At 39.1% G+C, this 12,379-nt stretch overlaps 1 protein-coding gene across 6 annotated transcripts in view; it reads right to left on the minus strand.

Annotated features, from left to right (window-relative positions):
• The window catches only part of csnk1g1 (casein kinase 1, gamma 1), a 35,890-nt gene extending 23,825 nt beyond the window's left edge, over positions 1-12,065 (minus strand). For 2 of the 6 annotated variants that reach the window (XM_085164272.1, XM_085164112.1), the window contains exons 1-4: positions 11,838-12,062; positions 3,141-3,551; positions 2,914-2,954; positions 1,966-2,035 (exon numbers count right to left, since the gene is read on the minus strand). In XM_085164272.1, coding sequence (XP_085020398.1) covers positions 1,966-2,035; positions 2,914-2,954; positions 3,141-3,324 — 295 coding nt within the window. In that variant the 5' untranslated portion in view covers positions 3,325-3,551; positions 11,838-12,062. Of the gene's footprint in view, positions 1-1,965; positions 2,036-2,913; positions 2,955-3,140; positions 3,552-11,837 lie in introns of all 6 variants that reach the window. The other 4 variants (XM_085163953.1, XM_085163869.1, XM_085164041.1 and 1 more) reach the window with 4 other exon arrangements.
• Positions 12,066-12,379: the final 314 nt, after the last annotated feature.

Raw genomic sequence — 12,379 nt, forward strand, 5'->3', positions numbered from 1 at the left:
CACTGTCACTCCCTTCCCTATTTGAGCCAACTTGTCTGACGATTAGGTCAGTCAAATCCTGATTGATTAGGACATGCAGCAGAGATTTTGGAGGACTGCACTACAATACGTTTGTGGTGGGTGTTAACCCCTAACTGACACTTTTGTGAGACCATAATTTAAGCTTGCAGGAGACTGAGCCTTGCACTCCTTGCACTTCCTAGCTTGAGCCTCGCTACAGAGGCGTATCTAGGGGTGATGTTTCACATTATTCGTAAGGATTGGTGAATACAGACCCACAGACTGATAACAATGCTTCTGACGAGAACACACGCTGCATATATTGGAGATTAGGGCTGTGCGGTATGACCTCATATCCCGATATAAGACATTTATCGTCCTGACAACGATATAAATCACAAAAATGTAACATTTCCTGTAAATTCTGTGAATCTCGGGCAACTTGCGTGAAGTGTTTCCAGCTGGGCATCCTTTACCTGGAGTCCAGTGTTTTAACCGATGCGTGAAACGATACATTTTTAGACATAAGTTGTAACGGCCGCCGTTTTCTTTCAAAGTTTGAGTCTAAGGTTTATTTTTTAGCACCTGACAGCTCTTTTTTGCTTCTCATCCGTTAACTCTCTGCATACTCTTTCACGTGATTCTTTATTTTGAAAAGTCTCAACAGGATCTTGAGCTTTATTGTGAAAGGTTTACGTGGGAAAACAAACAAGCGGAGAGCGGAGCCACGCGATGGTTTTACCGTCATTGTTGCTAACAACAACAACAACACGTAAAAACAGGCGCTTGTCGGTCCATAGTGTGGTTATATTAAATAAGAGAAAGAGAGAACTTAAAGAAATTAATATAGCCGCTACAGTGACCATCAAAACGATGAAAAAAATATTTCCATAAACAGTTTATTTTACACCATGAAACAAATGATAGTGTCATAGGAAACGATAGACGTTTTTATATCGTCATCTGATATATATCGTTATATCGAACAGCCCTATTGGAGATTGGCTTGAGGACGGTCTTGTCAAATTCAACATTCCACCACAGAAAGAAAAAGCTGTTGTCCATGACAATGGTGCTAATGTTGTAGCAGCTGTAAAGATTTTGGTAGAAAAGCAAGTGCAACGCATCAGCGCTGCACTTAGCTGGCATTCACTGAGCTAAAGGATACGCAGCTGCAAATGAGCACACCACAGCACATGCTTCAAGATGCAAGTATTCACTGGAATAGTATTTATCAGGTTACCCAGGCTTCTGGAACAAAGATGGCTTCTGACTGCGGCACTGTCTGACCCAGCAGTGGCTCCACGAGGAAAACAACACTATCTTGATCTGAAGCCTAAACAGTAGAACCTGACTAATGAACTGAGCCAAGCCCTTGAGCCAGTTGAAAGGGCTACAGTAATCCTGAGTGGGAAACATTGTGTTACACTCTCTGTGCTTCAACAACTTGCCCAAAACCTGAAGACGTCCATATAGAGTTGAGTTTTGCGACTTCACAAGCGAGGTTCATTCAGGCTCATGTGCCTGAACCGATCACAGCAAAATACAAAAACTATTTTTCTGTTTCAACTTGAATCTCCAAACAAGTTCTTGCCACCTAATGAAGTATTATAGGTCCAAAGCACAGCACAGACTCTGGCACTCACTGCCAAAACAGAAGCAAAGCAGCCCAATGGAAGTGAAAATGGAAACCACCTTTCATAGTGAACTGCACCTCTGGCAATACTATTTTCACCCAAGGTCAATGTTCAACATGCTTTCTATGCACGTAGGCATTCATCCAGTCATATACACACACTCCAAGAGATTAAAGTCAGCTTAATTTCAATATGTAACCTGAGAAGAGTAATCACTTGTTGTGGAAATGATGCAATCTTTAGGCCGATCTTCCAAAACAGTCAAATCACTATCATGAAGTCACATAAAACCACCAGATGGGAGTAGCAAACAAATCTGTGACCTTACCTGCAGTTCCCAGTGTTTTGTAGAACCGGTACTCTAAATGCAGCTGTGGTGCCCTCGACTTCACTGGTTCCTGAATGGTAAACACATCAGACCAGTGTTCAATAAATCGGACATAAACACTGGAATAAATGCAGTTTTAATGCTATGAATTTCACCTTGCAAATGTTTGTGTATGGGCCAATACTCAGAGCAACACTTCAACAAAACATCACATTTGAGCTAAAGAAAAATAGTTTGAATATACTTAAAAATATACCTAAAACAGTCACTTTGCTGTGCCCCCAAATTCTAAACTTTATTTCCAGTTAACTGTTCTGAGCTTTCAAACTCAACACACTTTAAATTGAAACTTTTTTTTTTTTTTTCAGCTCAAGTGTCAGCACACCATACAACAGAGTGAGTAGCTAAAAGCCATTTGGTTGGTAAGCTTAATACGTTGATTCTGTAGCAAATTACAACTCTCTGGTGAACAATAATAAGGGCATGAGTCAGGAGCCATGATTTCCAGTCCAGCAGCCGCTGGAGAGACACGCCTAGCTGAGCATCTACACCTCACTCACATTTCTCCTCAAGAACAGTTACAACACTACGATTGCACCACTGCAAATTGCAGTCAAAATAGTCCATCTTAAAATCACTTTAATATCAACATCTAATACTGAACACAGAGGAAAGACAGCATCTGTTTTATTCTGTTTTCAATGTGCTAATCATCTAGTTCAGGTTCTCATTATCGCTGACTGTTATATTCAAGCAATTACAATAAAGCAAACCATGCTTTCAATGTTTTCTGTACCAACATTTCTGATCCTACTATTACTAATTTCCGTATTGGACCTTTTTCACATAATGAAGCGATTTAAAAGTAATGACTTTAGCATTAAAATTGATTCTAAAAATCATCTGCAGATGTGAGAAGTCAAGCAGTAAAAGCAAGAGTGCACTTACCAGTTTAATAGCTACATACTCATTTGTGTAGAGATTTTTTCCTGGAATAAGAAAGGAGAGCAAAAGCATGGCTCAGATGTTTTAAAAATAAATTACACTATTTTAGAGAAACGATAACTCTGTAATAGATTAGATGACATACTTCCAGCAACCTTTGCAGCATCCATGTCTGCTAGCAAATCATGTCCTGCATAAATATTTTAACATTTGATTGAGATTCAGCTTACCAAGCTTCAATTCGCCAAAGTTTCCACAACCGATCTTCTTGCCCACACGAAAATTTGGCCCCACCATGAGAACCCCAGAGGAGCTGGAGGAGCCAGATGGCCGCGACGGGTGTCCGCTGCGGCCTCCCTGGGACACTTTAGTGCTCCTTTGTCGGTCGCCATACTTGTCTCTTTGCTGATCCATGGTGAGAGCAGCACAGGTCAGCAGGAGCCTGGAGTGATGTGCAAAAAGGCCTCCTGGGCCGGGCCCACCACAGCCACAGCCCTGGTCACTGGAGGTGCCTGGATGGTACAGTCACTCTCATGGGACAAAACTTGATGCAGCTGACCGACACTCCGACCTGTCCTCACCCTCACCTCTAAGAGATGTTAGGCCTCGACATTTGTCACAGGAAGGAGAAGGTGAAAGACCTGTAACAAACAGCATATGGCAATACATAAGATATTACCGTTTAATAAAGAACATTTTACCCTGCTTAAACTCTTAAAAACCTCATTGCATCAAAAAGAATACAGATGATCACAGATTAAAATGAACCAGAAAATGAAACTCAAATGTTTAGGTGTTAGATATTAATTTTTTATGTTTTCTCTACTGCGATTATTAGATGAAAAATCTAAAAAAGAAAAAAAAAGAAAGAAATCACACTTTACTTCATGGGGTTATAATACAAATGGTTTTTTTAATGACAAAATGAAAAATCCAGACTACATGTTAGGTCATAAAATTTCACTGATAGTGATTCTTCAACAACAACACCACATAATCTAACTTCCCCATAAGAGACCAGGTTTAACTCATCTTTGAAAGTCGTTTACAGGCTGTTAAAAAAGAGAAAAGAAAACTGTGTTTACAAGTACACAGTGCTAAACAAGGACAAATGGCTCACTCTAACAGGCTGCTGGGTGAAGAGATAGTAATCAGGTCACAGTGGTCATAGAAAACACAGCAGCTAGTTTGAGCATCAACACAAAAACCTTAAGTCATAGTTTGTGTTTCTGAAGGCATCTCACCACCCACAGCTAAACCCCGCCAGACAAAGTCAGAGGAGAATATTATGTAAACAATTATATAAAGCCATGTTGGCTTGGAAGGGCACCAAAGCTCAATTTGATGGACACTGATCCGATTGTTTTGAGCACTCAGTAGAATCCTTTTTGGTTTTAACTTCTTTCCTTACATGATTACATTAAATTATGAGAATTCAGAAAAAAGCAGTTAATATGCATTTGAACAATTACTTATGGCATATGCTTTTTATCAACTGCAGGCCTCTTGGGAAAATCCTGTTAACCATTCTCAACAAATTATAACACTGCTGAAGCACGACAAAACGTTGCCTGTTAATTAGGCCGATTGACTATTCTGCTAATTATTTACTCAAAATACCTCTTCGATACTGAAAACAACTTTTCATGTTTTCAGGAAAAACATTAGCTACTACTGTTTTCATGACAATGCTGTAATTCCTGAGCATGGAAAAACTGCTGCTGAAAGTATTTGTGTGTGGGCTTCTGGATGACTCACGCTCAGTATTGCCTGCACAGATCTCAGCATCAAAGACAGCTAGTTTGCTCTCAAGGGCAACTGTGCAGTGTTACTATTACATAAAACCAGGAACAGCGCAACATAGCTATAAAACAAGCTTGCAGCAAGGCCCAATGGTGAGCAGTTTCCATTGTGCAAATAAACATTTTTAGGCCTCACTAACCCAGCATGCACCAGGGTTTACACCAGCTAAGCTAATTCGAGCTACTTAGCTGTACCTCTCAACTGCATCTGTTATGTTGCTCACTTTTACAGTGTTTGTAATGAAATGATCTAACACACAGGTGTCAAACTCCAGGCCTCGAGGGCCGGTGTCCTGCAGGTTTTAGACGTGTCCAGCTGATTTAAATGGCTAAATTATCTCCTCAACATGTTTTGAAGTTCTCCAGAGGCCTGGTAATAAACTAATCATTTGATTCAGGTGTGTTGACCCAGGGGGAGATCTAAAACCTGCAGGACACCGGCCCTCGAGGCCTGGAGTTCGACACCCCTGATCTAACAGATAATACATTTTCCTTTATTGTTAACTGCACAAAATGTTTGTAACTCCAGTTTAGTTGAACTAAACTGTAGTATTTAATTTCTGTCTATAATTATCACTAATTCGCTGGTGTCTGTCAATCCATTTTGCATCCGCATATGGCCACTTCTGGCTCCACGAACAATAGTATTACAAAATGTTAACTAAATCCTAAGTATTTAAGTCAGGATTTTACAACAGTAGGTCCATCTTTTATATACAGAGTGTGTGTTCCCGCGAAAACAGCTGCACTTTACTACTTTACGTAAAATCACAGATAACTACAAAACTATACTTGGCCTGAGCTAAACTGAGCTTTGACCATTCAAACCTTTTATACCGAGCTTTAATTACAGTAAGCTAAACTGTATTCAAGTATAGCATGCTGTCCAAGTAAGAGAGCCATATTTTTGCTTGTTTTTAATCAGTTTATATGAAGGTTTTCAAAACTAAATTTCCAGAAAATATAACATCCACAAAAATTAACCACATAACATTTGAATTCAATTTTTTAAAAGACATGGGTGGCTATGTGAATAATACACATTACACTGATGAAACCAACTTGAGCTGATTTCATCAGTCTGTCAGTCTAGAAGGACAGCGCTCTGTATAAAACTTGAACATAACTTGATCCTAACTGAGTAAGTTTGTTAGTTTTTTTCTTTCCTTTTGTTTCATGTTTTTGGAGATAAAACATAAATGTGGTCTGTTTCATAAATGTATAATTTATTTTAGCCAGGTGCACTAGACTACCATAGATCATCTATGCTATAAACATGCCCTGGCATGCCTAACCTGAGGATTACCATGTAGAAACATCAAAGGCACAAAATAATTCACGCTGCAAAAAAGACTTTCAATCTTTAACAGCAAAGATGCACAGCACTAAATACTGTAATAATTAGCATTTAGTTTGGTTTATTAACTGTACTGCATGTTGATGTGTTTTAATTAAAGGAAAAAAATAGCCGAAGAGGAATAGGACACATTAGTACAAAGGTATCTCTTGTGGGTCTAAAAGGACCTACAAAATAAATATTTTTGAGCGATATTGGTATTTATTACACTGGACACATTCAATCTGTGTAGATGAATTTTAGTCAATCCCTAATTAATAAAGAGGAGAACAAAGTCAAGGAATCTACTGGATTGTGGGATACTGTGGAGAATCAACCACTGTGAAGACCTGCGGTCTGAATAAACGGAGTCTTTAGTTGTGATGTAAGGATGGGAATCCCCTACCTTTATCCCGCTGGAGGCACAGTGTCTACTGATAAATGAAGCTGTGTTTGAGGATACACACCTTCTGGCATCCTATAAAAGTAAATGTACTTCTTAGAAATAGATGAAAGGAAAGGAGTTTATAATATCAAATTCCAGATTACTGATTGAACTGTAGCAGTCAAAGATGTCATGTATTGAAAATAAACAAAAAAAGTATAGGTTGATGGTGCTTCTTCAAATGTATTCTTCTAAATAAATACATAAATGAATGAATGAAAAATAAATCTCCTGTCTACAATAGTTACTGTCTCGTGCCTCATGTTTCTTGGCAGAGATCAATAAAAGGAACAGATATTTTCAGACCTAGGTGACGAACAGACACCAGTCAAATCTGAAACACTCTTAATGAGAACTGATTCTTGTTTCCCAAACGCAACATTTCTGGCAAGATGAGAGAACTACTGAACTACAGTGTACATGTAATATTATGGATGTATATATCCATCCATCCATTCGCTTTCGCTTATCCTTTTCAGGGTCGCGGGGGGCGCTGGAGCCTATCCCAGCTGTCATAGGGCGAGAGGCGGGGTACACCCTGGACAGGTCGCCAGTCTGTCGCAGGGCTAACACACAGGGGCAGACAACCATTCGCACTCACATTCATTCGCACATTCACACCTAGTGACAATTTGGATTATCCAATTAACCTATTCCCACAAGCTGCATGTCTTTGGACTGTGGGAGGAAGACGGAGTACCCGGAGGGAACCCACGCAAACACGGGGAGAACATGCAAACTCCACACAGAAAGACCCCGGCCTGATGTTGGAATTGAACTCAGGACCTTCTTGCTGTGCGGCAACACCGTGCTGCCCTGGATATATATATATATATATATATACATATATATATATATTACATCCATAATAAACATACGTTGCTTTTTAAAAATCTCTTAAGCTGAAGAGAGTAGAACAAAACCCAGGTGTATAAAAGCTTCCCTGTCATGACTTTCACATCAGCATTTTGCTTCTCTATTTTAGCATAAATGTGTCTTGTTGCAATAGATTTTTTAAATGTAAGATATCATTCAAATAATAAATACTGGCAACTTGTCCAGGGTGTAGACCATAGAGTCTTGCCCTAAGGTAGCTAGCAAGCAAATCTGTATAAAGTTGCCAAAAATCATTCACTCTACGTAGCTTTACCCCAACATCAACAATCAGGCCTTGTGATCACACAAACGCAAAAGTGGATAAGTAAACACAGAGGTTCCAAGTCTATATGAAACACATTCTTTTAAAGTGGTATTGCTGAGTATGACCAATCAGAAACATTGATAATTCTAATGAAAAGAAGCAAATAACTTTACACAGGAAAATAAAATTCTATAATTAAAACAATAATAATTAAGAACTTAAACACATGGTTCTGGGCAGAGAACCATTTGAAAACAATACAACTATTGCCCCAAAGCAGGGGACCAAGTGCACATGAAAGGAGTAGTTTAACATTAAAGGCAATGTATGAACTTGGGGGCGTTAAGCTTTGCTCTGAATTGAAAACATCTACGACATCAATAAATTTAGACTACCTGAAACCAGGAAGGAAACCTGGCAAAAATGAAGACTGTAAGTTAACACACTTATCAACATTAAATCTCTTTAATTATTATAGAAGAAGTAGTCAGATTACAATTGTTATTCCATTCAATTAATCTTTAGCCTCACTCTTTCAGCTGCAGCCTTCATGGTGTTTAACAGTCTAAGAGCAATTCAAGAATAGCTATAATTTAAATGTAGGCTTAGTCTACATGAGAATTTAATATAAGGTTAATAAGTACAGATCGGTATCCGGCATTAGGGTCATTAATTTAAGGCATACAGTACAAAATTATTTAAATGTTTTAGGCCTAAAAGAAAAAAAGCAGGTCACTCCTACGAATCTATATTTCTTACTGAAGCGCTACTGAAGACAAAGACTTATCAAAAACCTTTCTATCTGCGCAAGGAGGTGGTCTGAGATATCATCAATTTGTGGTGACACCACATTCTGGAGAACTGAGACTTCTTAGCTGTTAATCTCTTATCTCAAGTATAAGATCAGGTTAGGAGGCGAACAGTGAAAAACCAGGGTAAACCCAAAAGCTGTATCACTAAGCCACTAATGTTGCATCATAGTACCGTCACCTGCCAGGTTGTTAGGCCCTGACTGATCCTGAGACCAAGGTAGGCGGCAGCCTTCAACACACAGGTTTAGCTCTAAAAACCCTGTAAGGTTTTCTTCCTGTAGCTGGAGCTGGTTAACAGGCGGCTCTCTTTCAGTAATTTCAGCTGGAGCTAAATTAGGGAGCATGAGCTTTTAGTCAGCAAACCACTGAAAAAAAGGAAGGGGGGTGCAATTGATTTGTAGCACAATAGAGTAAAACAAAAACAGCTCCTTATCATAAATGAATGCAAAATAAGTAATCAATTACCCCAAATATTTTGTTCTCGGTTATTGGATGCTAAAAATACTTCTTTTTTTTTTAAATCATTAAGGAAATTTAGGAACTCAGCATCCATCTTGAAACAAATCAGGTGGTTACTTTGAACCACCTACCTAATGAAATGAGCCTTAATTTCCATAGTTATTGAGATGGGTCTTGCTGCTTGGGTACATGGATCATCCCAACACCCTGACTGGCTAATATGTTTTGTATTTAGACCGCTGAATTGCTCTTGATAAGCTTGGAGAAACACATTAACAGTGGACTCAATGTCCCTCTGGACCTAATGTACAACTTCTTTCGTAAACAGAATAGTGGCGAAAGGTCTAATGTAACATGTCAAAAGAAGCGCAAGATGTAGTCTGAACATCTGAGAGAACACTTGATGCTAATCATATGATCACCTGAGTTCAACTACATATATTGAGAAAATTATGATTTTGATTGATCACCAATCAGTACTATTTTTTGACCAGATGGCCAAACTCCAGCAGATGCTATATTTAGTTTTATCCTGCACTAGAACAGATTAGCAGTAAATGCAGCCTCCCTCCTTATGAGGGTATTGACTTTGTCATGGCACAGCCTATGTTTTATGATGTGCTCATTTGCACAATGGCATTTCATTAGACTGCATTAAAGCTGTCACTATTGTAATCATTCTGCTCTAATTATTGGGCTCAATAAGAAAATTTAAAAACCTCATAAATATTTTGGATTCTTATACACCAATGTACAAATTAGATTGCCACTTCCTTTTTAGCTGAAAATAAATAACTGCAGTCACTTTGTAACCACTAACCTAAATCTCAGGATGCGAGACTTACAAACGATCCATTTAATGCAGTTAAACCTTTGCATATTTTGAATACTTAAATGCTACTCTGTTCAGGTAAAGCAGACTGTCTCCACAATGGGGATATCCTAAATCTTTACAACTCTGAATGACGCTCACTGTGCATGAAGAGGAAATGTGTCATATTACTGGAGATGCTTTCAGAGTTGAGTTGTTGCTGATCTCACATATCTGTCACATCACTGATATTCTCTCAGCTGAAAATGTGCATCGAGGCATTTTATTTTCTAGTTCTAATCCAGAAATGATGAAGGAGGAATGTGGCATTTGCAGAAATATCTAAGTAATGTATTATGACGGCATGTTTTCAAAGCCGCTGAAATATAGAAATGTGGAGAGAATCAAAAACTAATTTGTCTGCAGTCAAATCAGAGGCACAAGATTTTATTGGATTACCATTTACTGGCAATCAACGGTTTAGGAAACTTGATGCAATTGGTTAATAGGCAGCTTTAACACTCAGAACTATTCAAGAGTACTTTTCCTTCAGTATCACAGTCAGGAGGCACTGAAAATATATTTGAAAAACCTTGATTACAGTGCACAAATGTGCCTGTCAAAATACTACGAGAAACCAAAAGATGCTTCAAGCTGATTAGCATCTATTAAAAATTACTAATCTGTTGACTTTTTTTTTACCATTTTTTATGAAAACATAAAGGCTCTCAGTGCAGTAATTAACCTTCAGTAGAAAGATCAGCTTGAGAGGGGGGCCTGCCAACAGTGCAGACTCCTACTGTGGCCGTGCCAGCTAAAGGCTGCTGCCTCTCTCCTTAAAGGCAGCAGCTCTAATGAACTAGAACTGAATTTAATTTTTATAGTCCATGCTTTTGCTCCTCTGAGAATTCACACAGTAATAACAACAATAAATAAACACATAAAAATAAATTGTAAGCATGGCAATGTGATATTTTTTCCTTAGGTTTGAACTAATGATTGTGCAAATACTGCAAGATCATCAAGAGTGTATCATACAATTGTAAATTCACCAGTTTGAACAAACATGTTCCAGATGCAAAAACAAGTTTTTTAAAAAAAAACAAATCTATTTGCACTTTGCTTAAACGTGGACCTTCCTAAGCTGTGCAAACAGTGAGCCTGAGCTCTACACAAACTATTTCACATCATTTATCATGTGCTCACGATGACTTATACTAGACAATTGTTCAACTACTAATATATCAATAAAATGTGACCTTCAGAGCTGCTTTACGGAGCATGACACGCCGTTATTTTATTGCAAAATACCGATCACAAGTCATCACATATTGATTCAGTAGCAAGACACTTTAAGACGGTCCACGTGTATTAAAATATGACTAGTAGCAAAGAAAATGTACACTGGAGGTACACACAGAAGTAAAATTTAAACTGACTTTAAACCCGAGCGTGCGCATCTGGGACGACCAGACCAGATCCAGTCAAACATTTACAACTGTGCCAACGACGAGCAAGCTGACAGGGGGGCCTGGGTTCAACCTTTCCCATTGTGAGCATCCCTCACCTTGTAGTAAGCAGTCAAGGCACTAGGTTTTCTATGTGAGGAAGTGCTGGTTAGAGGCAGCTGAGGCTGATCGATCCTTTACCAGCAGACCTAAGGTTAAATCAAAACAAGGAAGAGAGGTGGCAGCTGCACGTCAGCGCTCAAAGCCAGTCGTATCATTAGTGTCGGTCACGTCGAGCAGTAGGTAAACGAACCATCAGCTCAATAAAATTACCTTCACGCCACCGTCAAACCAGACTGACCAGCCATAAAGCTAACGTTAGCAAACATTACTTAGCCACAACGGTTGGACTGGCTCAAAATATAGTGTGAGAAAAATCACAGGATGGACATTTTCATGTTAATTATGAAAACCGAGTAGTTTTAAAGGGCAGCAAATGTAGCAGTCCCTCTCTCTGCCTGGTGTCAACGCCTTAACTAGCACCTACTGATGGCTAGGTGACAGCTGGACCGAGTGCAACAAGGAAATTAGCTCCGTTAGCAGCGAAAACATTAGCCAAGAACCAAAAGCCTCCAACTAAATGCTGCTTGGCTAGCAAACCCCTCAGGCTCACCTTCGCTGTGGGAAATCCAGACAGTCGGGGCACAGCTTGTCGTTTTTCGCAACGAAAAACGCAGACAAAAATGCCGCCTGTGATGGGGAGGTTTTCTGTGCTGCCCGTTGTTGCTGTTGTCTCAAGCTAGAACAGCCGAGCGGCTCTCTCCATTCTTCGTCTGCCTTCGCTGCTCGTGAGAGGTTCGAGCATACCGGATGTAGAAAGACGGCACCGCCCGCTTCACCACGCACACTTCCAGGTCACACTGAGATTGGCTAATTAGCGATGAGACCATTGACTGTTAAATCAGTCATTGGTCATCTTTATCTAATGCACAAGTACATACTTCTATAATTGTGTACCCTTCTACAGAGAAAAGAAGTTTGAAAAGAGGGGCATCTCAATTTCAAACATATATATAATTTGTGCTATATACTGGGATATATTTATAATTAACCTATTTACGTATATTAGAAGTATTTTATTAGATTTTGTAACTTAGTAATATTTAATTAAATTTAGTCAGTTACAGTTATTACTGTCTGGGACCAGCTTTGACC

This window comes from Neolamprologus multifasciatus, chromosome 1, assembly GCF_963576455.1.
Source record: "Neolamprologus multifasciatus chromosome 1, fNeoMul1.2, whole genome shotgun sequence".
Taxonomy (NCBI): domain Eukaryota; kingdom Metazoa; phylum Chordata; class Actinopteri; order Cichliformes; family Cichlidae; genus Neolamprologus; species Neolamprologus multifasciatus.